Below are 27,666 nucleotides of genomic sequence, written 5' to 3'. Positions count from 1 at the left end.
ATTTTCCGCCGGCTACTATAACTGTTTATAACGCAAACAACTATAATTTCATTGAGCATTCACCTTAACTTTTATAACAATAGCCTATATTTAGAATTTCTTATAACCAAGTCATTCATTTGCGACAACGCCTAAAATTCATGGCACACGCGACGAACGCGACACTGTTTGCATATTTGATACTAATGCAATCTCTAGTGTATACTCAGCCTTAATGTTACGATTCATATAATCCATTCCAGTGAGCATTCGCCAGAACGGAGCAAAGTTTCTGGTAATTTATTTATTTAGCAAGTGAGCATTCGCCTTAAATTTTGTAACAATAGCCTATATTTAGCATTTCCCGTCCGTAACGTTCATCACGACAACAACGCCTAACATTGTGACAATGTTTGCATATTTGATACTATTGGAATCCCTAGTGTATACTCGATCTTATTGTGACGATGAAATGTTCATTGCGGTGTGCTTTAACTGTATCTTCGTCACCATAGCAAATTCTTGGTACCTAAATTAGGATACATTAAGTTGATAACTGTACCAAGCGACCATTCGCCTTAGCTTTGTAACAATTAGCCTATATTTAGCATTTCCCGCCCGTAACGTTCATCACGACAACGCCTAACAGTGACAATGTTTGCATATTGATACTAATGCACTTTAATCTAGTATACACTCGGGCCCGATTGTAAAGCACTGCAAACCCCAAAAAGTAGTTTCCCTTAAAAATACCGGCCAAGTGCGAGTCAGACTCGCGCACTGAGGGTTTTTTACGTACTCGGGTATTTTTTCCAACATTTTGCACGATAAATCAAAAACTATTATACTTACATAAAAATAAATGGAAATCTGTTTTAGGGTGTAGAGGTGGTGTAGAGGTAACCTTTCATATGATACCCCACTTGCTATAGTTATCTTACTTTGAAAATTTTAACACATTTTAATATATTTTTTAATGATTTAACCACAAATTCGCAGTTTTCAGATTTATTCCTGTACTTGTGCTATAAGACCTACATAGCTGCCAAATTTCATGATGTCAACGGGAAGTACCCTATAGGTTTCTTGACAGACAGACAGACGGACAACAAAGTGATCCTATAAGGGTTCCGTTTTACCTTTTGAGGGATGCTTGTAAGTTGATTGGTAAACTTAAAAGGGACTAGGGTTCCAAATGCGCCTTTCAAACACTTTTGTAAAGAGCGCACAGACACAGAGAGACCGATACACAAAAATTAGAAAACAATGTACGTTGCAAAGACACTATCACACTACGTTGGCGCGTTGAGAGTTAACTTAGCCATAGGCAGTAGTTGACAGGCGGTTGACCTGTCAGAACGAGAGCGGTGAAGTTACGCGACGACGTTCCAGTTCACGTTACATGCTTGTAACCTGTAAATCAAGAAGTTGCAGGTGGCAACCAAGTGTATACCTAGCTTTATTACCACGATGCAATCCCCCATAGAATAACTTTATGTTGGTTATTGTGTTTATGAGTTATTGCAGCTTTATGGTGTTATTGCGTCCTATTTGTGTTGTTATGGTTTTATTATTATCTGCGCATAGCCGGAAACTAGGTAAGCACAGTAAACTTATCATGAACTAGCTTACCCACCCCGTTTTCGCTCGCGTGCAGTTTCTAAAAATCCTTTCTTCGTGGAGGTACCCACCTTACAAAAAAAACCTATAGGTACAATACACAAAACCACAAGCTTCTAGATCCTACATTCAGAGTGATGTTCGTCAGTAAGTTTGTTCCCTTATCAGAAAGTTTTATTTAAATACCTAATAATAATAATCTATCTACACTTAATACTTTATCTATCTATATCTATATGCCACAGCTTTTTATTCGGGAGATCGGGGGTTCGATCCCGGGCAGGGGCGCGCTCTAATTCTTCGGAGTTTAGTGAGTTTTAATGAAGAATAACATCGTGAGGTAACCGGCATGCCTGAGAGTTCTCCATAATGTTCTCAAAGGTGTGTGAAGTCTGCTGGGACGAAGTCGAACCCTGGACGTCCCCACTAGGAGGCCGACATCTTAATCACTAGGCTATCACCTCTTTTTATGTATATACTAGCTGTTCCCGCGACTTCGTTCGCGTGGAATAGTGACTTTTCGGGGCGCGAGGCGTGTAGTACGTACTCTGTACGTTAAAAATGTTCGCCGTGATTCTTTAAATTGACATAACTTTTTTATTTATGAACCGATTGACATGAAATAAACACTAAATGTTGAGTGAAGCTTATTACAATATATTAGTGAAAACCGTATCTAAATCGAATAAGCCGTTTCTGATATTAGCGTGCACAAACACACAGACAAACAGCCAAAAAAAAAAAATAATTACAATTTCGGGTTCGGCATCGATATAATAACAACCCCTGCTACTTTTTTTTGTATATATTTCCATTGTACAGACACCACTTTTCTACAATTTTATTATATGTATATAGATACCTACCCAATTCTCCAAATATCAGGTCATAATCTTATCTAGTAGATGTAGGCATGCCGGTAAAATGTCAGGTGCGCAAAGGTCGGCTTTGTTCATTTAAAATGCGATCTATTTTCAACATAGCTCCATATTTTATGGTCACATATCAAAGCGTGTGATTTATGATACCTAATACTTATACCTATTACCTATACCTATCGAACTTTTCCAAGAAGACGACTGTAGATATGTCGAAGACGCAAGTTAGACTTCATACACCGTTGAGAATATTCCGTTGAAGTTTCCAACAATTTCTACCTTCATCGTTAACAGGGCTCTCTCCGTCACTCGTTTCATACAATCGTAGTTCCAATTTCATTTGAATATTAAGCAACCAAAGTCCATGAAATGCAGACATATTCTAGAAACTAATCTGTGTCTGTGGTGTTTTAGATTTTTCTAATAATATGTAGTTTCAAAATTACAGAGGCTCAAAGAATTGTATGAAAATTTTTAAGACCGCGTAACTTTGAAACCGAATATTTTAACAGAAATCTGGAAAACCACAGACATAGATATTAGTTTCTAGAATATGTCTGCATTTCATAGACTTTGGTTGCTTAATATTCAAATGAAATTGGAACTACGATTGTATGAAACGAGTGACGGAAAGAGCCCTCTTAAAGCAAGGGTCATTTAATTGCTTCAAACACCACCTTGAAAATAACTTAAAATGCTTGTTTGGGATAGACCCCTGAACCTGTACGCTGACGCCGGACAGCCTAATCAGTTCAATAATATAATGAAAATTCTAAAGTTTCATTCAATATACAAACAAGTCGATAGTCTAATAAAATACCTAAAGATAAGTTGCACAATCCCAAAGCATACTTCTATATAGCGAACACGTGAGTCTAACCGGTTTCTCTTGGAAGCTATTAGCTGTGGAAAAATGATACAGCATATAAATGGTTGAATATAACCACAGATCATAACTATAATTAATGACTCTATGAGGCCAAGGTTGTGTCAAGAACAAGTTCACAAGAAAAAAAAAATTGGTTGAAGATGACTCCGAACTTGGTGGTCTTGACTTTTGAGTCTTAGGGCTTGAAATTCGGACCTATTTAGTATTTAGAGTTGAGTTTCGATACCTCAGAGTTCCAACTCCGGAATTCTAGAAGTTCGAAGCTCCATTGAAAAAAAAGAAGCCACTATTACTAGCCATGATATATCATAAAATGGTTATAAAAAATATTATTACTGCATATAAATATAACCACAGATTATAATTACTATAATAAATGATTCCCTATGAGGCCAAGGTTGTGTCAAGAACAAGTTCATTAAAAAAATGTTGAAGATGAGTCCGAACCTTGGATGGTCTTGCTTTTGAGTCTCGACTAGGGTTTGAAATTCGGACAATTTTTCAGCTCCGGAGTTAAGTTTCAGCGCTCAAACTCCGGAGTTCTAGAGTTTCGAAGCTTCATTGAAAAAATAAGCCATATCCTTGGGAAATCGATACATCATAGGTATATAATATTTATGATTCAATATAACCATAAATTATATTCTTATAGTTAATAACTAAGTATAATTAATTCTCTATGTGGCCAAGGTTGTGTCAAGAACAACTTCATTAAAAAAAATTTATTTAAGATGAGTCTGACCTTGGATGGGGTTTTAACGTTTGAGTCTGGACTAAGGCTTGAAATTCGGACTATTTTGTCAGCTCCGGAGTTGAATTTCGTTACTCCGCTTTCCAACTCCGGAGTTCTGGAGTTTCAAAGCTTCATTGAAAAAGATATTGGCAGTCAATGTTGACTGCCGACATGCTGCCGACAGTTAAGATAACTAAAAGCTATGCTTAAAATATTTTTTTCTGGATTTTCAAAATTAATTGTAGTCTAAAAATTCAAAACTTAATTATAATATTATAATATAATTCAAGTACGTACCTATATAATTGTATTAGACAGGATACTGATCCGCTAGGGACCGAGTAGGTATCTAATCCTAGAATAACGAGTTTGAGCTAGCTCACCGCATTAGGGCTACGATATACAGGATATCGACTATCATAGCTGGCCATTGACCTTTAACTACAGTTATGATTCAAGTAAACATAACAATAACAGACAACTAGGTAGGTAGAGTCTGTATGGGAAAGATCGGTTCTAAATCCATACTTCCATACTAATATTAGTATTATTTAGAGAATCAATAGCTCAACCGGTAAAGGAGTGGACTGAAAACCGAAAGGTCGACGGTTCAAACCCCCGCCCGTTGCACTATTGTCGTACCTACTCCTAGCACAAGCCTGACGCTTAGTTGGAGAGGAAAGGGGAATATTAGTCATTTAACATGGCTAATAATATTCTTTTAAGAAAAAAAAACACCATACTTCCATACTAATATTATAAATGAAGTATGTCTGTCTGCCTGTCTGCTACCTTTTCACGGCCCAACAGTTGAAACGATTTTGAGGTTCGCGGGGACGGGCATAGGCTACTTTTTATCCCGGAAGATTAAAGAGTTCCCACGGGATTCTCAAAGGCTCATCCGTTTATTCAATTTACTTATATGAAATTTGGTACAGAGGTAGTTTGCGTCCCAGAAATTGACTTAGGCAATTTTTATCCCGGAAAAGCACAGTTCCCACAGGATTTTTAAAAAACCTTAATCCACGCGGATGAAGTCGCGGGCATCATCTAGTTTGTAAGCAAATATTTCTTCCAGACATTTGTTCTTGTGTGACTTTTAGGGTTCCGTGGTAGGAAACCCCTAATCTTTTCCAGTTCGTCTATCTGTCTGTCTGTGTATAGGTATGGATGTGTGCCACATCCTCTTTAACAATACCTAAACTATAAATATATATAGGTAAAAATATAATACAGTTAAAGAAGCCTATTATGGCCTAAAGTCTAAACCATTCTCATACCCGTGTTCAGTAGTGGGCCAGTGATGAGTTGAAATGATGGTGATGACATTACGACAACATATTAAGTACTTATTACTAATCGCAATATTGTTTTCACTATACTTAGGTATGCAAAAAGTAGCTTGACATTTGAATTCCTCTCGAAGGTATATAATCATGGGCCTATGCACTGCATGATTAATATAATTACAATGGTGCCTCGAATACAATCCCTATTTAAAGATCTCACCAGTCACCCAAGGGCTTAGCTCATGATGTGGCTGACATTTTGGAAATATACACCGACTTTGTTCTACGGACAGGCATAAGTAAGTTTAATTTATATCTAAAATAGCTTATGCCCGCGACTTCATCCGCATAAACTACACAGATATTTTACCCTCTTAGGGGGTTTTTAATTTCCAAAATCCTTTAGCGGATGTCTGCGTCATAATGCCTTTTAGCTTGTTCCGTTCAGTGATTTAAGCTGTGCGTCGATAGATCATTCAGTCAATCACCTTTTCCTTTTATATATTCAGATAATATATTATACGGATATTTAAATAATCACAAATAACTATCACACTAATATTATAAAGGAGAAAGTTTGTATGTGTGTGTGTGTGTGTGTGTGTGTGTGTGTGTGTGTGTTTGTTACTCCTTCACGCAAAAACTACTGGACGGATTGGGCTGAAATTTAGAATGGATATAGATTATACCCTGGATTAGCACATAGGCTACTTTTTATCCCGGAAAATCAAAGAGTTCCCACGGGAATTTAAAAAACCTACATCCACGCGAACGAAGTCGCGGGCATCAGCTAGTTATGCATAAAAATTACAATGTTTTCCGCATACCTACTGCAAAGCATACTAGGTATGTCTATCATTGCATAAATATTATATTTATTTAATAACCTATGTCGACAAGTCAAAGTCGATTAACTTAATAACTTCTAAGCCTAACTATTGTAAGTATTGTAAATCAACATAGCTAGAATAGACTGAACATTTAAAATAATCGCAAAACTTTGCTGTTTTTCCTGAAAACATAATTTAGTAACTTGATCACATGCCACATGTGTAGATAAATGGATATATGCGATAAAGGTAAACGAGCACTTTAATATGGAAACCAAACCCGCGGAGGCGGTGGATATAAGCGAAATTAACAGTAGATATGTATTCAAATACGGCTTTGATTTACACTGACTGGTCATGGGAATCCCAAAAAAAATAATCGAATAATTTTTGTACCATGAAAAAAACCTATTGATTATAATATACAGGTTCCAATATTATCTCTGATTTAAAACTACTTTGTTTCATGTTTGCAAAGCGGGTCAATTATGCCCGATCATCGTGCGAAATGTCGAAAAACTGTAGTACGGGACCCTCGGTGTGCGAGTCTGGCTCGCACTTGACCGGTTTTTTTTATAGCAAAATATTTCAACGGTTTTTCTAGAGTAGAGTTTTTAAGTATTTACTTACAATTACTTTTCAGATTCCAATCCAATATTTACCTAGTATTTACAGCTAACTAGTATGTATTTACATAATATTGTAAGAAATATCAATAAGTTATTTAACTATTAGAATGACCTGTTTGGATATGCAATATTGCAAGCCATATCTACATGCTCATGTAGCATGGTATTTTTATGTGTAATCGAATCTTGCTTATCATAATCTTGTACTGTAAGTAGGCACCTTCCAGGGAATTAAGGGCTCGGATACATAATAACGAACGACCGCGCGATTACAACTCGGATATCCTTCGCTTGACGCAGAACCATGTAAGTGACACGATATACCATTAGGCGCCATCTCCACGGGCGACTTTCGCCTTCGCGGAAATAGTCTTGCCGTCTTGCCGTGCCACCAAATTCGATACAAACTCTTAAGCGCACTTTGACATTGCTTACACTCTCTTAAAACGAGACAGCGCTATATCACTGTGTGGCATAATGTGTGTATAAGTGACAGTGAGCATGCCAAGTATGTCGCAAAACCGATGGCCGTTGGAGCAGATGCGCTTTGGAATGGAGACCATGTGCCAGTAAAGTGATGGGAAGTAGGAGTAATACGAGGAAGGCGAAAGACCTTGTGTGGTACCTAACGAGCTTTCCAAAAAGCCTATGTCCAGCCTTAGACGCAAGCAGGTTGATGAATGGACGATGGATGGATGTATGTACTTTATTGCACACTGAACAAGAAAAACACAAGGAAACTAAAAATTGCTGTATGTAAAGACTAAAGGCTAACTTACTAACTATAATCTATTTTTCCTTAACTGACTTAAATAATAAACAAGTAGCTTCTCACTGATTTGCGTAAGAAGCGCACCATTATTATACGCCCATAGGACCTTGTTGTTGCCACGAACTGGCAATGAAATCGTGATTCGACTGAAAACCTAACTCCAGAAGGTCAAAAGCGCCGTTCAAATCGCGTTGTTTTCCGAGGTTTTTGCGATCTGTTTATCTTTTAGGTCAGTTCTAGAGTAGGTATTCGTCCTGTGCCATGCGGTTTCATCGCGGTGTGTGGGGCCAGACCTTTACTTAATTAATATGCGTGGGTGTTATATTTGTCCGTCCGTTGAATGGTTATTATATTTTCTTATTGTTACCATTATGTGGTCTCAGCATAATATTAATATTTAATTAGTATTATAATGTAACACTGAATGATTTATGAGTTTATTTATTTATGAGGAATATATGTATATAATACCTAATCTATTTATGGAGAATGGAGATCAATTAACTAAGTAGATAGTTGATAAAACTAAAACAATAAAGCACCATATAAAGTGATTTACGATTCGATAATAAGTTTTAAAACTATCGGGCTGAACCGATTTCGATGGAAATTTCTTAGGACGGTAGGTGATCATGCAAGGTTCGGATCTTAATTAGGTTTTTTGTAATCCAAAGGAAACAAAAGCTTTTAAAAATCAAGAAAAAACCAAGAAAGAAGCAGTTTTAAAAACCTAAATAATCAAGTACTAGAAAAAGTTTGGAGTCACGCAATATTTGTAAAACTAATTTTAAGTAATAAGTAAGTAAGTAAGTAAGTAGACGTAGTACGTATAGGTATGTAAATTCTACCGTTTTATTCTAAGTATATAAGTAGACAAGATAGGTACGAGCACTTCATATACAGGGTGTTTGGTAATTAGTATATAAAGACGACACATACCCTTGCTACTTTGATCTAGTAAATACAATGCTGAAGTATAATGACGAAATAAAATTATAAAAATTTTCAAACAAAATTAAAAAAAAAAATGTCAAAGTTTTCATGACCCTAACGTGCCCTAACTCACTGAGATCGTTGGCCATCTTTAGATAGGCCAAGGCCAGTGAGTAAGGGCAAGTTAGGGCCATGAAAACTTGGACATTAAAAAAAATTAAAATTTTGTATGGAAATTTTTATAATTTTATTTCGTCGTTTTACTTCAGAATTGTATTTATCAGATCAAAGTATCATGGGTACGTGTCGTCATTATACACCAAACACCCTGTATAATATTACACATACCTTCATAGTTTCCGATTGGCGATTACCATAGCAAACTTATGCATAATTTGCAAACAACGTAGGTACCTAGGCACTTAGCTTTATCATTAGCCGGATTGTACTTAGTAGGTGCCGGTAGGTATGTCATTACTACTTGTTCTGATTCACAGATCAAATGGCAATCAGTCACACCGAAGTGATAACCTTTTATCTTTAAGATTGGGTTTGGTTATTCCCACTAACCCAATTTGTCTAAAAGGTATCACACTAATATTATAAAGGAGAAAGTTTGTATGTGTGTGTGTGTGTGTGTGTGTGTGTGTGTATGTTTGTTACTCCTTCACGCAAAAACTACTGGACGGATTGGGCTGAAATTAGAATGGAGATAGATTATACCCTGGATTAGCACATAGGCTACTTTTTATCCCGGAAAATCAAAGAGTTCCCACGGGAATTTTAGAAAAACCTACATCCACGCGAACGAAGTCGCGGGCATCAGCTAGTTCCTTATAACTTAGGATCTTGTAGTTAGCTGAAACCTTAGTATAGGTATCTTACGGATTTTTTAACTAAAACAAGTATCAGTAATATTTCGCAGCATAAACTGTGTCTGTGTGTGTGTGTTTGTGTGTGTGTAAGTTAGTAGGTTGGTATCTTTCTACTTGATATGAATTTATCCAATTTTGTAGATTAATTCGGGTAATTATTTTTAACTCGTGTAAGACTGGTGTTTACAAACGGTTCAATTAGACGTTCAACTAATGCACCGAGTAGGAGTATTCCCGATTTGATGTACCGTTAGCAAATATATTCAAATTCTTTGCGCGCCTCTTAGCAACTTATATATTTTTTCATTTGAAAAGTATGAAAAAAGTTATGGAGAGCAATATTATAATGAGAATAAATAGTCATACTGTATCCTAGTTATATTATAAATGAACTTTGCAATGAATGATAAAAAGTTTATTTAGAACTGAAAAAAATATTCATTGGCGAAAAACTCATTTTTTCAGTTATTACTTATTATTATACCTAATTAGTAATTATGTACCTAAAAATCTAAATTTAAGTTATTTTTTCAGTTGTACTTACTAATAATAATGGCATTTTCGAATTTTATTATGATTATAGTTTTATCAAAATGTTACAGACTTCATACCTAGTGTCACAGTCTAAATTCTGGCCGCTATTGCGGAACTGCCTGTGTTAGTGCAACAGTAGACAGAAATAAAACGTGACTAATTACCTATTTTGTAACCTAGGCTGAAGAGTGCCATCTGAATTAAACATGGTACTTGCCTCCTTACGAAGATAACGTTCAACAAAAAAACGTTTTTCAACAAAAAACAAATGAGTTTCTCGGTGTTCTTCATCAAATCGTGGACTTCCAACGAATTTATAATTTGAATGTACTAATTAATCTCAATATCTCAAGTGTAATCAAGCCTCAAGCCTCTAGTGTCGAAGCCGCACTCGACCTGATGCAAGCCATCCGTTACCAAAATACCTGCGCCAAGTGTTTCCAACAATAATTACTTTGATTGCCATTGTAATTAGCTTGACCGGTCACGGAAGGAATCGAATTTATATCTTTACTAGATGATGCCCGCAACTTCGTCCGCGTGAATTTAGGTTTTTTGAACCCAGTGGGAACTCTTTGATTTTCCGGGATTAAAGTTATCTATGTCAATTTCCGGGATGCAAGCTACCTCTGTGCCAAATTTCATGTAAATCGGTTGAACGGATAGGACTTTAAGAATCACGTGGGAACTCTTTATATTTTCCGGGATAAAAATTTGCCTGGTCCTTCCACCAAATTTCATCAAAATCGGTTTAACTGTTGAGCCGTGAAAAGCTAACAGAAAGACAGACAGACAGACACACTTTCGCATTTATAATATTAGTATGGATTTAAATAAACTGGTAACGAGCCACCATTTTTGAAGCACATCCGTACTGTGTCAAACATTGATTTTGGAAGCGCCACCCCGGCCCCGCCACTAGTATCAAACTTTGCCGTATTAGTTTACAAATTGCGAAAAACCAAATAAAATTTGAATTTCGCGGGCAGACCCGTCGCTTGCCACTTAAGTTAGATAAGTTAGTTAGGTTAGTTTTAGTTTTATGGTAGGTAGAGGTGTCATAGACCTAAGTATAATAGATTAGTACTGTCATTCGTGTTCACGTAGCGTGTCGTCTTCATGAATTACGGCCAAATGCAATTTGTAGAATACAATTGGCTCAATTTAGCGAACCGGGTCAAGGGTTGGCTAGTTCAAGTGATAATTCGCTTTGTTGCATCTGATCGCGCGATAACTAATTATTGCGCATCTTAGGTAGGTGCCTAATACGCTAACTTATGAATGATTATGAATGAATGAAATATTCCTTATTTTACACCAATATAAAAAAGGAAAAACACAAAACACAAAATAGAAGTAGGCGTGTACCAACAATCAAAGTCAAAATCATTTATTCGAAGTAGGTACAATTGTACTACTTTTGATGGTCGAAATTGTTAAATTTGTACTAAGTATATAAGTAGTGGTGATAATTAATTACTTAACTCAAAACTAAAGCTACGAGGGTTCAAAACGCGCCCAAGTCTGAGAAGAGCCCACCACAAACAATTAGTGGCCTTGTCGCTTTGCGATCTCTACTAGGTTACCAGGTTGAGATTTAATAACTTATGCTAAAATTATACTTACTTACTATAAAACTTTTTCAGAATTAATTCCCTACTAATAAATATTTTCACTATCTAAAATTTACTGCCCTATAAGTATCTTGAATTTTATAATTATTAATTAATATAAATAGCTACCTAGTTAGGTACTTAGTTTTAAATTAAATTTAGTTTGTCAGTTTGTCTCTCCGTTTCCTATTATAATACAATAATCAAAATTCCGTATTATAATATAAGAGACAACCCTTTTGAATTTTTAAATTTTGCATGGTGGCTTGACAGACAGGTGGACGGACGGACGGACGGGCAGCGAAGGCTTTAGGGCTCCTTTGGCACCCGGTACGGAACCCTAAAAAGTAACCAGCTTAACAATAACAACCCTGGTATATTCAACTTATTAGGTATTTAATTTGTGTTGAATACCACTAACGCCATCTGTTATTACGTTACAGAAAGTTGGTTTTACATTTCTGTCGCAATGGCGTCTGGCTGAGTCAGCGCTACTAAACTTCGATAAAATTATGAAATACATACAGTTTAGTTCAAAACTCAAATCACAGGATCGAAGGTTTTGTGGAAGATAAAATTAAATGCTTGAAAAATAATGCAGCCTATTTTTTACAGGTTATCTGAAAGTATTTCTTAGTGCTAAATGAGATAATTTACAATTTTGATGGGTTTTGTATTTTTTCCATAATTTTTTTTACAATACATTTATGTATTTTGATTTCAATAAATCTAATAATAACTAATTTAGTTCTTAAGTATAACGTTCAGATAATTCACATCTGTTGACACATCCTCGGTAGTATAGTGGTAAGTATCCCCGCCTGTCACGCGGGAGACCGGGGTTCGATTCCCCGCCGGGGAGATTTTTTAAATTATTTTATTATTTTTGTTTATTTTAAATAATATATTTTTTGAATTATTTTAAATATTATTTGAATTTTTGAATAGCCTTGTTCACAAATTGAAAGTTGCTCAGCGAGCTATGGAAGCGCTATGTTAGGAGTTTCTCTGAGGGATAAGATCCGAAATGAGGAGATCCACAGGAGAACCAAGGTCACTAACATAGCCTAAACTATTAGCAAGCTGAAGTGGTAGTGGGCAGGCCATGCCTGTCGTAGAGGCGATGGCTGTTGGAGCCGGAAAGTCCTTGAGTGAAGACTTGCGTATAAGCAAGCGTAGTGTGGGACGCCCTCCAGCACGATGGACCGACGATATAAAGCGGTTGGCGGGAAGTGGCTGGATGAGAAAGGCTGAGGAGTGAGGACCGGGTGTGGTGGCGCTGTTTAGGGAAGGCCTATGTCCAACAGTGGACCTCCACAGGCTGATGATAATGAAATATTATATTAAACAAGTTATTTATTTTTGTATTAAAGGTTGCCTGGTAGAGATTGCTCCAAGCAATAAGGCCGCCTTTGCACACAATTGTTTTTTCTGTTTTCTTCTTACTGTGTTGTTATCCTTTACATGTGTTTTTGTGTGCAATAAAGTGTTTCTATCTATCTATCTATCTATTATCTTTTGTTGCAGTGGTGTCTCGTCGGTGTGATGGTGCGGGCGGCAGTGCTTCTGCTGGCGGTAGCACTGTGCCGCGCCGCCACACTCGACTCCGAGCTCGGCGTCGGCAAGTCCATCAACATATTCATGAGGTAGCTTATTGTCATTACACGCTACGGCAACCATTAATTCATTCATACGTAAAGCCAAAAGGAAAACCTTCCGGCATCAATTTTCCCTCCCATTTTTAAATATGGGCACCTTCAAGTCAATAGTGAATAGGCAACTTCTAGGCAAGCGCGCTCCATCTTAGGCTGCATCATCACTTACTAGAAAGTCTGATTGTAGCCAAGTGCTAATCTATATAGTTAATAAAAAATGATTTATGCTTTTAGCAGTCAATGTATCTTACATTACAACAAACTTACATACATACATAATGTATGTGTGTAAGTTTGTATTTATGTGTATTCCACTGTAGCGCCTAAACTACTGAGCCGATTTTGATGAATGACGTGTCAATCGATTCGTTATTATGGTCCGGGTGAATCGACACGACGGATGTAAGATCCAAAAAAGTGGGGGCCTCCAAAATTTTTTTTGCTATTTTATCGAGTGGGAAATCAATTAATGATAGAGGAAAAATTCTGCGTTCATAAATATAAATATAGTAGTGATAAAATACAGCGAGCGATATCTATCGGCAGTCCGCGGGTAAAGTCGGGTTTTAGTTTTTTGTTTAACTTTTAATGCTTACCACGAAGGTCGAAATACTAGTGTATTAGGGTGGTGGTGCGAGTGCATCGATAATTCACTTTCTGCGCAGGTACAATGATGACCTTTTGACGTGAAAGATACAGTGAGTTTGTTTGTGAGCAACACAATGAATACTTGAAGACGAGATTGGAATTCGTAAGACGATTCTCTACTACCGCCGCTATAAAGTCTTTCGTGTCGTTTGCTGTGAACCGTTAAAACTTAAATCACCGGAGAATTTATATAGGCCTTTGTCTTGGGAAATAACCAGTAGATTCTTATTTACCTGCTTACACTACTTGCTAAAATAGAATAGAGTTAGGCATAGATAGGTACAGGTAGGTTGAACAGTCGTTTGCGAAAAGTATTTTTGAGAAAGAACTAGGTACTAAATATATGTCTGCAATGTAAATTTATTTCAACTAATGAATAAATAAACTACTTATGTCTAAAGTTAATCTTTTTTAGAATTTTCATTCTCCTAATCTATTTACGCACAAAGTTGTCATAGTGTTAAAATAGCATTTTGTACATCAATAAACTTAAATAATGACGAGACTAATCGATACAATACTTAGTTATGAGCGTACAATATCAAATGGTGTAGTAATCACTCTCCTGCGTTTGAATGAAGAAAGCGCCATATACAGTGACTTATAAAGGCAGAACTTAAGGTCACACGTGTCATTATTGAATTAAATTAATGAAACATAAATAAAAAATTAGCGCCATTAGATAAAAACACGCACAACGCCGTGTAAGGTTGCCATAATATTTCAAACACATGCAATTCAAACAATGCAATATAATTCATATTTCATAGCAATTACGGTATTACCATGTTCGTTTGGTATTACAGTACATACTACATACCAAGGACCAACTGAATGCATGAACACTGCACTTTGTAAGAATAAACGTGCGAATAGGGTTACCAACTTGTCAATTTGGAATAAATCACAAGCATTTTTTTATTACAGCCCAATTTTTTTTTGTTATTCTGTAATCGTTTTCAAGTAGACCACAATATAATACTGTATTTTTTTATTGTCGTGTGGGTGTTCTCTGTTAGCCGAGCTCAGTTGGTTGTGAAACTGAAGCGCATAATAGACAGGTCAGATAGTTTGAATATACATACGATCCGGATGTTGGGGTCCCAAGGTGTTGGAATGGCGACCTCACACCGGAAACCTAGCGTTGGAAGACCTCCCACTAGATGGACTAATGACATCAACGAGTCATAGGGAGCCACTGGGTTCAGGTGTTTGGAAGTACCTACAAGAGACCTATATCCAGCAGTGGATGGCTATCGGTTGATGATGATGGATATAAGATGATAAGTGGATGGAAAGGATGGAGTAAAGCTGGTTTCACAGCTGACCCGTGTGGGTCTTCCGTACGGGCTCCCGGAGCGGAGACACACGTGAGGCGCTAGAACATTGTTTCATAGCGACGCGGATTGTTCCGTACGGGACATTCTCCGGGTAGAGTCCGTTCAACGTATAGAACTCATACACTCGTTTCAGAGCTCTGCGGGCGCTACCCGTACGGGTCTTCCGTACTACGGGCGATCCTTACGGATCTCCCGGAAACCAGCCTTAGGCATTTTTGACATACTGCACATTCGCTCACTTAAAACTAATGTAGGACTGTGGAAACTGGCAACTGGCAACCCTATCTAACAGTGCAATTTCAAGTTTGCCTGGAATGGTACAGGAGCAATAACAAAGTCGTATTTCATTAGTGTCCAAGTTGCAATTAATAAATATTTTAACATAATTCAGTGAGCTTGTGGACTACGCATTTTTTTATTACATACCTAACCAAAGTTTCGCGCAATATATGAGGAAACGATTGAAAAACCAATATGGCAAAAATTTTATTTTGGAATTTTATCGGTCATTTTCGCACTGACTAAGAATTTTTTTAAACCGCGTTGGTAGACGGTTTTTATGGTGAAGAAAAAAAATTAAATCGTGATAAATGTATGAAGTTTGGTAGATTTTAAATGAAAGTTTACTGAATACTTATTAAAGTAGGTATAGTGAAGATTCCGCAAACATATTATAAATGGGTAAAATATAAACCGTTCGACCGTGGTGGTTCTTTTTACTAAGGTTTGAAGCGGTAGTAGATTCTTGATGTAGCGAAGTAGAACAGCTAGAGTAGTAGAACATCAGTAGCTGGTTTTCATGATTCTACTACTGGATTCCACATACTCTCTATAACTCCACGTTACTCATTAGTTTAAAGTCATCTATTCAAACTGATTTATTTTTTATATTATGCTTTCCAGATATGGCTACCTCAGCATATGCATGCGTGTGGTGCCACGCAACGACACAGACGGCTGGGTGTTCCGGGAGCCAACTGTCAGCGTTTTCCGAGACGTGGAGCGATTCGTCGTGGCGCCCAAACCGAGACAGGCGAAGACGCTGTTCGACGGAGACTTTCATATGGAGTTCTGCGATAACTTGAAGCAGCTATTGCAGGCGTACTTTAGGGATTTTAGCTTTGAAAGGTAGACACTTTACTCTTTCTAACCATCCGTTGACCTAAGGATAGTGAAGGTGTTATGGAAAACACATCGCCAAAACCGCAATTTGGGAGACTAGGAAATGATCCAAAGCGAGGATTCAGTTCAATTCATGTACTTACCACACTTTGTCTAGTCAGTATTCGAGTTCACGAAGGTCGACATCGACCTGCGTGAACTCGACATTGCCTTTAGTTACCTTGACAGCCGACATTGTCCTTCGTTACCTCAACAGTCGACATCGGTCTTTGTTACCTTGACAGTCGACGTCGGCCTCGTTAGTTCGATATCCGACGTCGATCTTCGTAAACTCGACATTCGATATCGAACTCTGTTTCCTCAACAGTCCATATCGAACGTCGTCAACTCAACAGTCGACATCGACCTTCGCTATACCAACAGTATTTTACTCGACATCGATGTTCGTCAACTCGATCTCCGTTACCTTGATATTGACTTTGTTATCTCGTATTAATGTTGAATTTATGTCTATGTTGCCTGTTTTTCAGGTTAGAGCGGCCATGGCGGGCTTTCACGGCGGGCTGGCCCACGGATATAATGGCCCGCAACCTCGGCATCAACTCCTCCTTTATCAATGGAGACCACTGCTATGTTCTCGTGAGGGTATCTAGGTAAGTTATTTATTATAATACTTTCAGCTGATGAATCAATCATCTAATTTCCATGTCATTCTTGAAGCAAAAGGTGTAGTCAATAGTGTATCTTGAATGTGGTTTAATGAACGAAGTTTATTTACACAAAAACTTCACATTGCACTATATTATTTATCACTAGCTTTGCTCGTGCTTCTGACTGCGTGTTTTGTCAATCCCGTAATTCTTGCTTTCCCATGATATGAAGTAGCTATAATTATGGTATACTTATCTATTTGCTCCGAAAACCTATTAAAATAGGTTCAGATCTTCCGAAGATATAGCTCGACAGACAAGCAAACAAAAATTAAAAGCATTTATTTATTTAATAAGTAGGTATCAACTTTCTTACTATATACCTACTAAACTTTCTACATACCTACTAAAGGATATAAAAATGACAAAATATAATTTAAAAACAAACCTATCTTAGATCTCTTCCAGGTAATCCATACCTATTTAATAGTAATATTAGGGTTCTTAAAGTTAAGGTTATTGTTAAGAAACCACAAACAGACCCAACAATTTGTTTAATATTGCGTTTTCAATCTAAATGACCTTTTGGTCTTTTGGTCGTTATTTACTTGATATAAATTATTTTGTTTCACAATTCCAGGTTCCGAGAAACTGCAAAACTAAAAGACCTACCCACAAACATAGCAGTAGAAGACGTAGTATACGAAGCGATAGACGAGACCACTTTAGGAGACACAGTATCCATAGCAGACTTCGTGCGCAAATACGGCTCGCACTACATAGCATCGTACATCACGGGTAACTCGTTATACCAGGTGAGGGTAGTTAGGGATTTTATACTCACGACAGACGGACAGACGGACAGTCTGACAGACAGACAGACAGACGGATGGACGGACAGACAGACAGACAACAAAGTGATCCCGTAAAGGGTTCCATTTTTCTTTTTGAGATACGGATCTCTAAAAATGATGACCACAACCTACACCATATAAAAAGGAAAACGTGCAAAATCACGCGAGAAACGGTTGTTAACATCAACGTGACCTTGTTTACAATACACGCGGGTAGTTTGCAAAACATTTCCGTCTTCATTTCACTTATCAAGTGAAAACGGAATACATTTATGTTACCACATGAGTAGTAGGTATATAACTACCTATACTTAGTAAAATTTTGTCTTTCTCTGTATTTGATCCCGCAAAAAATTATTTACGTTATGTTGGCTTAAATAAACTCACCGTGTTTGGATTAGGTACAAGGATTTTTTTTAAAGAACTAGCCACGTTAAACATGACTAATCTCCAAAGGTCCAAAAGAGCGTAAAACTTGTCCTTGGAGTTGGTATGACAATAGTGCAACGGGTTTGGCGGGTTTTCCTTAACCCTGACCGATACACTAGGCTTGGGTTTAGGCCCATACTGCTATTTTTTTTTTTCAAATTGTAAATCAATTAACTGTTAGGAAAGTATTTATCCAAGTATTGTAAACCACTCCTGTATAGAACCGCATGAGATACAACGCGAAAACCAATGTGACATTGTTTACAAAATGGCCGACAGTTTACAAAACTTTGTCACGTTTACTCGATATTGAAGTTACTAAATACCAGCTGAATACTATATCTATGCCTTGAGTCATCTAAGTAATAAGGTAATAAGTTAATAACAAACACAATGAATGGATCACCCCAATATTAATCTAATAAGCCTACAAGCCGGCTGTAGGTATAGTTCGTGTGCATATTAGGCCGGCCTTACACGCGCAGCGCAGTTAGCGAGTGATCAAAATAAGTGACCGCTCGACCAGTCATTGCCAACAGCTTGAAGCTGCCATATTTTATAACTGCTGCAGCAGTCGATTTTAATTACAACTGTATGCAAATAGAAGACTGTAGTTCACTATGCAATCGCAGCTTAAAGCAGTCAGTCTTGACTGCTTCAAGCTGCCCGTGTAAAGCCAGCCTTAGTAATAAGAACGTCATGAACTATAGGTCGCGACAGGTCGATATGGCAATCGGGGTGGGGACGCCCCGCACACCCGTGTATCCCGCGCCCGGTGCGGGATAGCGCGGGTGACGTGCGGATGTGCGGGGCGTCCCTCCGCCTCATACCCCGATTGCCATTTAAACCTGTCGCGTAATATTGTTGTTGTCGCGTGTGTTGACAACACGCGGACCGTTCATTGAGTCAGCAGTTGCGACGCAGTTACATCAACTGCAATAAAACTGCATCACAACTACAACTTTGCAGTCGGCTTGCAGACCATTTGTCGTGACTCATGCGTGAGCCATGACTTGTGAGTCGTGAGTCATGACACATAGTGTGACCCAGGTATTCGTGTTCTCGCGGGGCGTGTACTCGCGCGTGAAGGAGCGGGTCAAGGCGCGCGGCGTGGCCGACATCCCGCCGCAGGAGATGAACAACTACTTCTCGCCGCTGTTCACCGAGCATATTGGCGCGGTCAAGGTTTGGATCGTTGCTGGATCGGTGGATTGGTTCTGTTTGCTTTTTCGAGTTTTTTAATGATCCATAGCTATAAAGGAATTTCACAGTCCTCGTTGATCTTACACTGGAATTCATAGTCAAGATAGGGCCTCTTTAGAGGACGATTCAAACGGCATGTGTCATATTCAACCTGTCGTCTGAAACGTAGGTACTCTACTCAAGGTACAAGGTACTCTAAAGAAGTATCTTGACTATGAATTCCGGTGTTGATTTTCCTCAGACTTTACTTAGAGTTAAACGAGACAAAGTTATGTAGGTATTATGTATATTATGTAGGAAAAATATACTTATCACCTAAGTTGTACTATTTTTTTGAAAAATTACATTCAAACAGAACCAAGTCTGCTAGTACCTAACCAAGTTCCATCTAGACAGGTGGCATTTAGGTAGGTACTTAGTATTTTCATGAAAGCTTTTACAGAAATCAATATTTTAAACTTACTATTAATAGGTTTGTAACGAAGATCACTTAGAATGATTATTCTAGGTAGTTTACATACTTACTTAGAATAATCTGGGGCCATTTTAGTAGAGGCTTATTTTATCTTAAATCTCCAGTGTGCAGATTTACAAACTATAAAATAAGCCTTGAGTTCAAAAATCTCTAATTGTTTTTCTAAAAGCTTTCCATCAAATCTTCTTTACTATTTCTTTTCACGATCATTGACTTCACTTCATTTGAACATGAACATTTTTGCATCTTGTACATTCAAATTATTTCAAAGCACCTTCACTGTAGGTACCATTATATAAGTTTCCAAATGACTTACACCAATTTAGTAAAAAAAGAATTATTAAAAAAAAAAAAAATTAAAAAAATTATCTAAGGTACTCCCTACCTTACAAAAGTCAAAGTTTCGTACTAAGAAATAGAAAAGAGGTTTTACCTCCGATCCAACGATGACCATCAAGAATGTGCGTGCACGCCCTAACAGAATATGAATAAAAAAAATAAACAAATCCCATTTTCAAACATCTAAAAAATAAAATCGTGAATCTTGTCTATGCTCTCACTCCAGGTGTTTGTGTTCTCTAGAACCGCATACTCTATGATCAAAGAAAGGCTTAAAAGCAAGGGAGTGGCGGATATCACTGCTAAGGAGTTGGAAGGGTACTTCTCACCCTGGCAGGCCAAGCATATTGGACAAATTAAGGTAAAAACAATCCTATGCCACTTGTATTAAGGTTTAAAACTCATAAAAACAACAATTTTTTTAAAGGAAAATTCTTTATTGACTTTTTTTCAAAAACCAAAAGCAAAAGGGTGATGCACAAGAATACAAATCGTACCCGTTTAGTTTTTACTCCCCACTGAAACATATATTACATTTTGATATTATGCAGGCATGTCATTGCTATCGAATTCATGAAATACCTTCTTCTATTACCATGGATTTCTTCTATTACTCATGTATTACTAAAATTCATTTATCATGAAATCTTTGAACATTTCATCCTGTACAAATTTTTTTCTTTAATATAAATACGTGCAGTTTCTTCTGTATATCTTTAAAGCATGATTGATGTCTCAGATGAAGCAGAAGGAAATAAATTAGAAAGATGAAATGAAATACTTAAAAAAAAATTACAATTTAAAGATTGTTTTTCGCATAAAAGATACAAAATTCAAAGACTGCGAGATAGTTTGCTAGGTATTAAAATGGGTGTGTACTTTATTAAATAAATTCAAGACAAGCTACTCATCTATATTTTTTTGATTTTTCAGGTGGCCAGTGGTAACAAAACAGTAGAGAGTTGGGCGATGAAACGCCTAAGGGTACATTACTACATATTCTCGTACCCAAGTTTACTGAAACTACACGGGGAACCGACTCTACTAAGAAACTTAGACTCTTTACTAGGAAATGAAGCTTTATTACAATTAGAATTAAAGACATTATCGCCTGCATTCAAAGACGCGAAGAAAAAAAAGTGGTTCGAGGAAGTGATAGACAATTATTTGAAGTTATGGGAGAGTAATATGTGATAATGGTTATAGACCACAGAAATCAAAATAAGTATAGAAGTGTTAATGGAACGTGAAATTGTCACCACGCTATGTGTAGCAGAAGATCAGTGCACATTACTGTAAGCAGAGACGTTTTTGCGTATTTATTTTTATAGATTTACGTTGTATTCTTGAAAGATTAATGTATGAAACTAAACATCGACAACACACTGTCCAGATATTAATATAAAACAATAGATAATATTTCTATAACCTTATTTTAGAATTCTGTGTTATAGGCCAATTAGCCTAGAACTTGACATAAAAGTGACTAGAGTGATGCTAGGCTTAGTTAATTTAAACAATTGATATTGAATTTTGTAAAAGACAATGATTGGAAGAAAAAATGGTGCAAAAAATTGCACAAAAAATCGATTTTCGATTGCGTCCATCTGATCCACATTGGAATTGAGTGATTGAATGCCAATAAATTAATTATTTTGAGGAATTGATAGGTACTAATCAAAACAAGTGTAAATTAAAAATTTATAACACCCCCGCGACGATCCAAAGTATTTGAGTTTTCCAAAACATCATTTTCAAATAAATAATTATGTATTTAGGCAACGTCCATCTTGACAGCTTGACATTTGCCTATTGACATAATATTATGAACCTAACGGTTATCTAACCTTCTTTTCTACAAGAAAACTAGAAAAGAGCTGATAACTCTTAAACGGCTGAACCAATTTTTTTAGATTATAGCTAAGAACACTCTCGATCAAGCCACCTTTCAAACAAAAAAAACTAAATTAAAATCGGTTCATTCGTTTAGGCGCTACGATGCCACAGACAGATACACAGATACACCGATACACAGATACACAGATACACAGATACACAGATACACAGATACACAGACACACAGATACACAGATACACACGTCAAACTTATAACACCCCTCTTTTTGGTCGGGGGTTAAAAAATAAGAAGAAAAGACGAATTTATGTAAAAAAATTGAAGCAGTCGTTTTAGATTTTTATGTAAAGTATTTATATTTTTTTCTAACTATTAAATAAATGTGATATATTTTATAGCATTAATAGATTTACTACAAAAAACAAATGGATAAGAATATTTTTAGACTATTTTTTCAATAAGTAGGTATCTCAATTAATAAGTATGGAATCAATTTGATTATTAAAATAATTTTAACGAAGATCTACGAAACTATAAATTTTTTTTAGAAAAAAAAATAGTTAGATACTTCTTGAAATATTTTTCTTTCTGAAAACCCAAATAGTAAAATGGACTTTATCATCTATTTATACTTATTTATTGATTCTTACATGCAAGCAAGTGGGCAAATTAAAAAAAAACTTTATAACACTCCATCCTCATGAATTTGTACCATTGAGGAGTTGAAACCCTAATTTCGATGTCGCCAAACTCTCCAAACCCTCAATATCAATTCATAAAGTTATTTCACCTTATAGATTTGCAAAAAACTATCCAAAAGTTGCAATTTTTTTTATATGGGTCCTTAATTGAAACCGCGCCGTGAGATTTGAATATAATATTATAAGAGTTAAATTACCAAACACTATAGTTCATATTACTTTTTAAAAAAATGTACACCGATTTTGTCATGAATTTTAATTTATGTGCAATAATTTTACTTTAATTTCTATTATATTTTTATTACACTGTACAAATAACAATGCGGGAACAAACGTGTGAATGCATTTATAATTTTATACACAATCGATAAACTATGTAAATATTATGGGAATTAAGTTATGAAATAAAATCGATTTGTGACTGAATGGATTCGTTTTATTTTCTTTCACGACTTTAACTAAAGAAAAAGGATCTTTGCATCCATAGAACTAGTACTTACAACTTATATGTGATTGCTCCTCAGCCAATGGGAAGTTTTTTTCATTTCATCACAAGTTAACACTTAATTGCGAACTCACCTGGTGGTAAGTGATGTTGCAGACGGAAGCGGGCTAACTTGGAAGGATTATGGCAGTTTTATAAAACTTATTCTTACCTCTTAATGGTTTCTACACAACATTGTAGTGTATCCCTAAATCGACTGGCCGCACGGCTTTGGCGATGGGGTAGCAACTAGCCACCGCCATAGCCTACAATAGCACAGACGTGTCGCCAAGAGATTTTCCAAGATAGCACGCTACCTTCATAACTACATCATCACTTACCGCCAGATGATATCTAATTTTTGTCCAAGAAAATCAAAGAGTTCCCACGGGATTTTCAAAAACCTGAATCTATACCGAAGAAAGTCGTGGGCATGATCTAGTTGGTACAGAGATAGCTTGCATCCTGGGGAAGGACATAGGCTGCGTTATGTCCTGGAAAGAGTTCTCACGAGATTTTTAAGAGGGCTCTCTCCGTCACTCGTTTCATACAATCGTAGTTCCAATTTCATTTGAATATTAAGCAACCAAAGTCCATGAAATTTTGCAGACATATTCTAGAAACTAATACCTATGTCTGTGGTTTTCCAGATTTCTGTTAAAATATTCGGTTTCAAAGTTACACGGTCTTAAAAAATTTCATACAAATATTTGAGCCCCTGTAATTTTAAAACTACATATTTTTAGAAAAATCTTAAACACCACAGAAACAGATATTAGTTTCTAGAATATGTCTGCAAAATTTCATGGACTTAGGTTGCTTAATATTCAAATGAAATTGGAACTACGATTGTATGAAACGAGTGACGGAGAGAGCCCTGTTAAATACCAAAACTTACGCGGACAAAGTCGCGGGTATCAATCTAGTATATCCAAATATATAAAAGCAAAAAGTAACTGACTGACTGATCTATCGACGCGCAGTTCAAACTTATGGACGGATCGGGCTGTTTGGCTTGCAGATAGGCTACTATGACGTAGACATTCGCTAAGAAAGGTTTTTTCGAAAATTCAACCCTGTTTGAAATTTGTGTAGTTTACGCAGACGAAGTCGAGGGCATAAGCTAGCTGTACATAAAACTAAACAGATTTCTTTTATAGTAAGTAAGTAACTAGCTACCTAATTATAGATATTAAGGCCGATTCATACCAATTGCGTATGCAGCACGTACACGTGACACGTGCGAAGTGACGCGCGTGAACCCATAGACATAACTGCACGCATTACGTCTACGCGAAGGTTGACGCCACGCAAGCGGTATGTCATGTCTCATACAGTTCCATACATTACAACGCAATGGTACCTACGTGCTACGTCTACGCTTACGCAGCCTGTGTGAACGAGCTGTTAACCGATCAAGTTCTCTTAGTTGACAATTTTCTCGGTAATCCTCAGATGAACTCTAATGTTAGCTTACCCCAATTACTGGAACATCCGTCTCTTTAGCCAGGGCTTGTGATGAAACGAGGTCATTGCCTGAATCACTGCTTATCACGAGCAAACCCTAATGGCCGATAGTGTGTCGTTCAACTTTATCCAAAATATTTGTTACCTACTTAGCAAAAGGCATACCTACTTACTCATACTTGCTTCACTATTCTTCACTATTCAAGGCTTTCACTGAAAACCAGCGCTGTGGCATGATGCTGATTGAGAGACCTAGGTTTGGTCACACATGACCTTTTATATAGTATAGTGTTACTTATAAGGATATATATTACTTACTACTTATAAAGTAAATTTAGTTTTAAGGCTAATTAAATAGTGATCAAATAAAGAAGTTTTCTTTCTTTCTCATGTAAGTCCGCTGGACAAACGGGACGAGGCACGGGATCACCACAGCGAAACACCAGAGTTTATATAGTTACGCTTTTATTAAATCCTCGTAACTCTTATTGCTATATCTAAAACAAACTCCTGTAATATCTATTTTGTTTATCTCTCAAATCCTAGGTCCTCACCTCGGACCACAGAGCTAGTCCCCTTTCGCTGGGTTCACACAGAGTATTCTACCACCACAGCGAAAGGGGCGGCGTTATATATCGCCACACTCATAACTACAAAAATCTAATTGGAATCAAGTTGAGTTGGTAAATTGGAATAGACCAACAATGCGAGGTAAACTTAGTGCGAAGTACAAAATCGGTCAAGTGTGTGTCGGACTCGGTTCGGCGCGGCGCAGGGTTCCGTACCATCGTTCAAGAAATATTCAATACTTCTTAGAAGGCGACCATTTTGGACTATTTGTTGTTATAGCAGCACTATACCTACATTCTGTGAAAATTTCACCTCCTATTTCTATAACGGTTTACGAGGTACAGCCTGCTGACAGACGGACGGACGGACGGACAGCGGAGGCTCGTAATAGGGTCCCGTTGGGACCCTTGAGGTACGGAACCCTAAAAATGTATGCGCGCTTCATAAAATAAGTCACAATACCTACTTAATTATAATAAATTCACGCGAAAGTTCGCGGGGTTATCGCAAAACGTGGCATCATCTAACCGCCATGGACCTTGATTTTTGTAGTTTGGCTTTGTGTTTAAATGGAACATTACTACTTACAATCGTGATTAGACGAGGCTTTGACATATTTTTCATAATAATGGAGGGTCATACTTATTTTTAACAAACAATTAAATAAATAAAATCGGCCAAGTGCGAGTCAGACTCGCGCACCGAGGGTTTCGTACTACAGTCTTATTTTTTTTGACATTTTGCACGGTAAATCAAAACTATAATGCGTAAAAATAAATGAAAGTCTTTTTAGAATCTACAGGTAAAGCCCTTTCATATGATACCCCACTTGGTATAGTAATCTTACTTTGAAATTTAAAAATACTATTTTTTTTTTATGAACACATTTTTTTTTAATGCAACTGGGTTGGGATGGGTTTCGGATTTTGTCTTCTACATATGCTATAAGCCCTAACTACCTAGCTGTCAAATTTCATAATGACTCTAGGTCAACGGGAATTACCCTATATAGGTTTTCTTGACAGACATCGCGAACGGACAGACAGACAGACAACGAGGTGATCCTGTAAGGGTTTCTTTTTTCTTTTGAGGTACCGAACCCTAAAAATTAAAATAAGCAGATCTTTTAGGTACCTACTTACCTACCTAATTAAATATTCGTTTTTATTATAATTTATTTTATTAGAAAGAAGATGAGATAGAGTGTCGCTATCTTTAACATGGTAGCAAAGCAACAAATTGACAAACTAATTTTATAGATAAAAAAATTTGATTAGTAGGTACAAGGCAGGGCTATAATATAGACACGTAAACAATATTATAGACTAGTAGGTATATAATATAATCTAAATTCTAAGTTAACTACCTATTAATGATAAATTAATTGTTTTAAAAATATCCTGACCGCATAGGGCCTGTGATAGGTAGGTATATTTTAATCCCAATTTGATACAATTAGATAAAACTTACCTATTACTTTAAACAAGATAAAGTTAAATAGCACTATCCCCAATTCCCCAATCTTACTGCAAAGCTACGCTTCTTCCGTCATCAATTTTTACCTGATTGCGGCAAAGCCAAGAGGAAGGGTTATGATTTTAGCAGTCTATGTATGTATGCATGTATGTATGTGTGTATCCAGATTCTGTATGTTCCACCGTAGCTCTTAAACTACTTGACCTGACTGACTTGACGGCTTTGATGCCGTCTGGCGCAAGAAAACAGCCTCCAGCATGTCCAGAGTCCGTGGAAGCAGCAACAGCATCCTATATTGATTAGTGATAAGATGGATGGTCCTCTGATGAAGAAACTCGTGCAGAGGACTAAATCCCTTTTAGTTATTAAGTACTAACATAGTGATTAAGTATTGTTACTAACTACTTAGTGTTTAGGTACTAACATTGTAATTAAAAGTTACTAGCCGATGCCCGCGACTTCGCCCGCGTGGAATCAGGTTTTTGAAATCCCGTGGGAATTCGTTGATTTTCTGGGATAAAAAGTAGCCTATGTGCTAATCCAGGATATTATCTATCTCCATTCTAAATTTCAGCCAAATCCGTCCAGTAGTTTTTGCGTGAAGGAGTAACAAACATACACACACACACACACACACACACACACACACATACAAACTTTCGCCTTTATAATATTAGTGTGATTATTATATTGTTACTAACACTAAAATGGATCTTGTTGTCTGATAAATAAACGAATTGAAAAAGCCCTTATAAAGATCCGCCCATGGTTGTGAGGCGGCGACGGGTTGGTCCTGATGATGATGATGACAAACAAACGCCAGC

The 27,666-nt window shown here is 36.9% G+C and overlaps 1 protein-coding gene and 1 non-coding gene across 4 annotated transcripts in view; both read left to right on the top strand.

Moving 5' to 3' along the window:
- Positions 1-21,972, top strand: part of LOC123876072 (torso-like protein) — a 56,397-nt gene extending 34,425 nt beyond the window's left edge. For 2 of the 3 annotated variants that reach the window (XM_045922204.1, XM_045922201.1), the window contains exons 2-7: positions 13,102-13,220; positions 16,121-16,345; positions 16,870-16,992; positions 17,630-17,804; positions 20,516-20,650; positions 21,223-21,972. In XM_045922204.1, coding sequence (XP_045778160.1) covers positions 13,120-13,220; positions 16,121-16,345; positions 16,870-16,992; positions 17,630-17,804; positions 20,516-20,650; positions 21,223-21,483 — 1,020 coding nt within the window. In that variant the 5' untranslated portion in view covers positions 13,102-13,119 and the 3' untranslated portion in view covers positions 21,484-21,972. Of the gene's footprint in view, positions 1-13,101; positions 13,221-16,120; positions 16,346-16,869; positions 16,993-17,629; positions 17,805-19,322; positions 19,458-20,515; positions 20,651-21,222 lie in introns of all 3 variants that reach the window. The other variant, XM_045922202.1, reaches the window with a different exon arrangement.
- On the top strand, positions 12,365-12,436 carry Trnad-guc. The gene has a single exon. It is a non-coding gene; the product is annotated as a tRNA-Asp (tRNA).
- Positions 21,973-27,666: the final 5,694 nt, after the last annotated feature.

Source organism: Maniola jurtina, chromosome 21, assembly GCF_905333055.1.
Source record: "Maniola jurtina chromosome 21, ilManJurt1.1, whole genome shotgun sequence".
In the NCBI taxonomy this organism is placed as follows: Eukaryota; Metazoa; Arthropoda; class Insecta; order Lepidoptera; family Nymphalidae; genus Maniola; species Maniola jurtina.
Note: the sequence above shows the minus strand (reverse complement) of the source record. Positions and strands in the feature narration are given on the sequence as shown.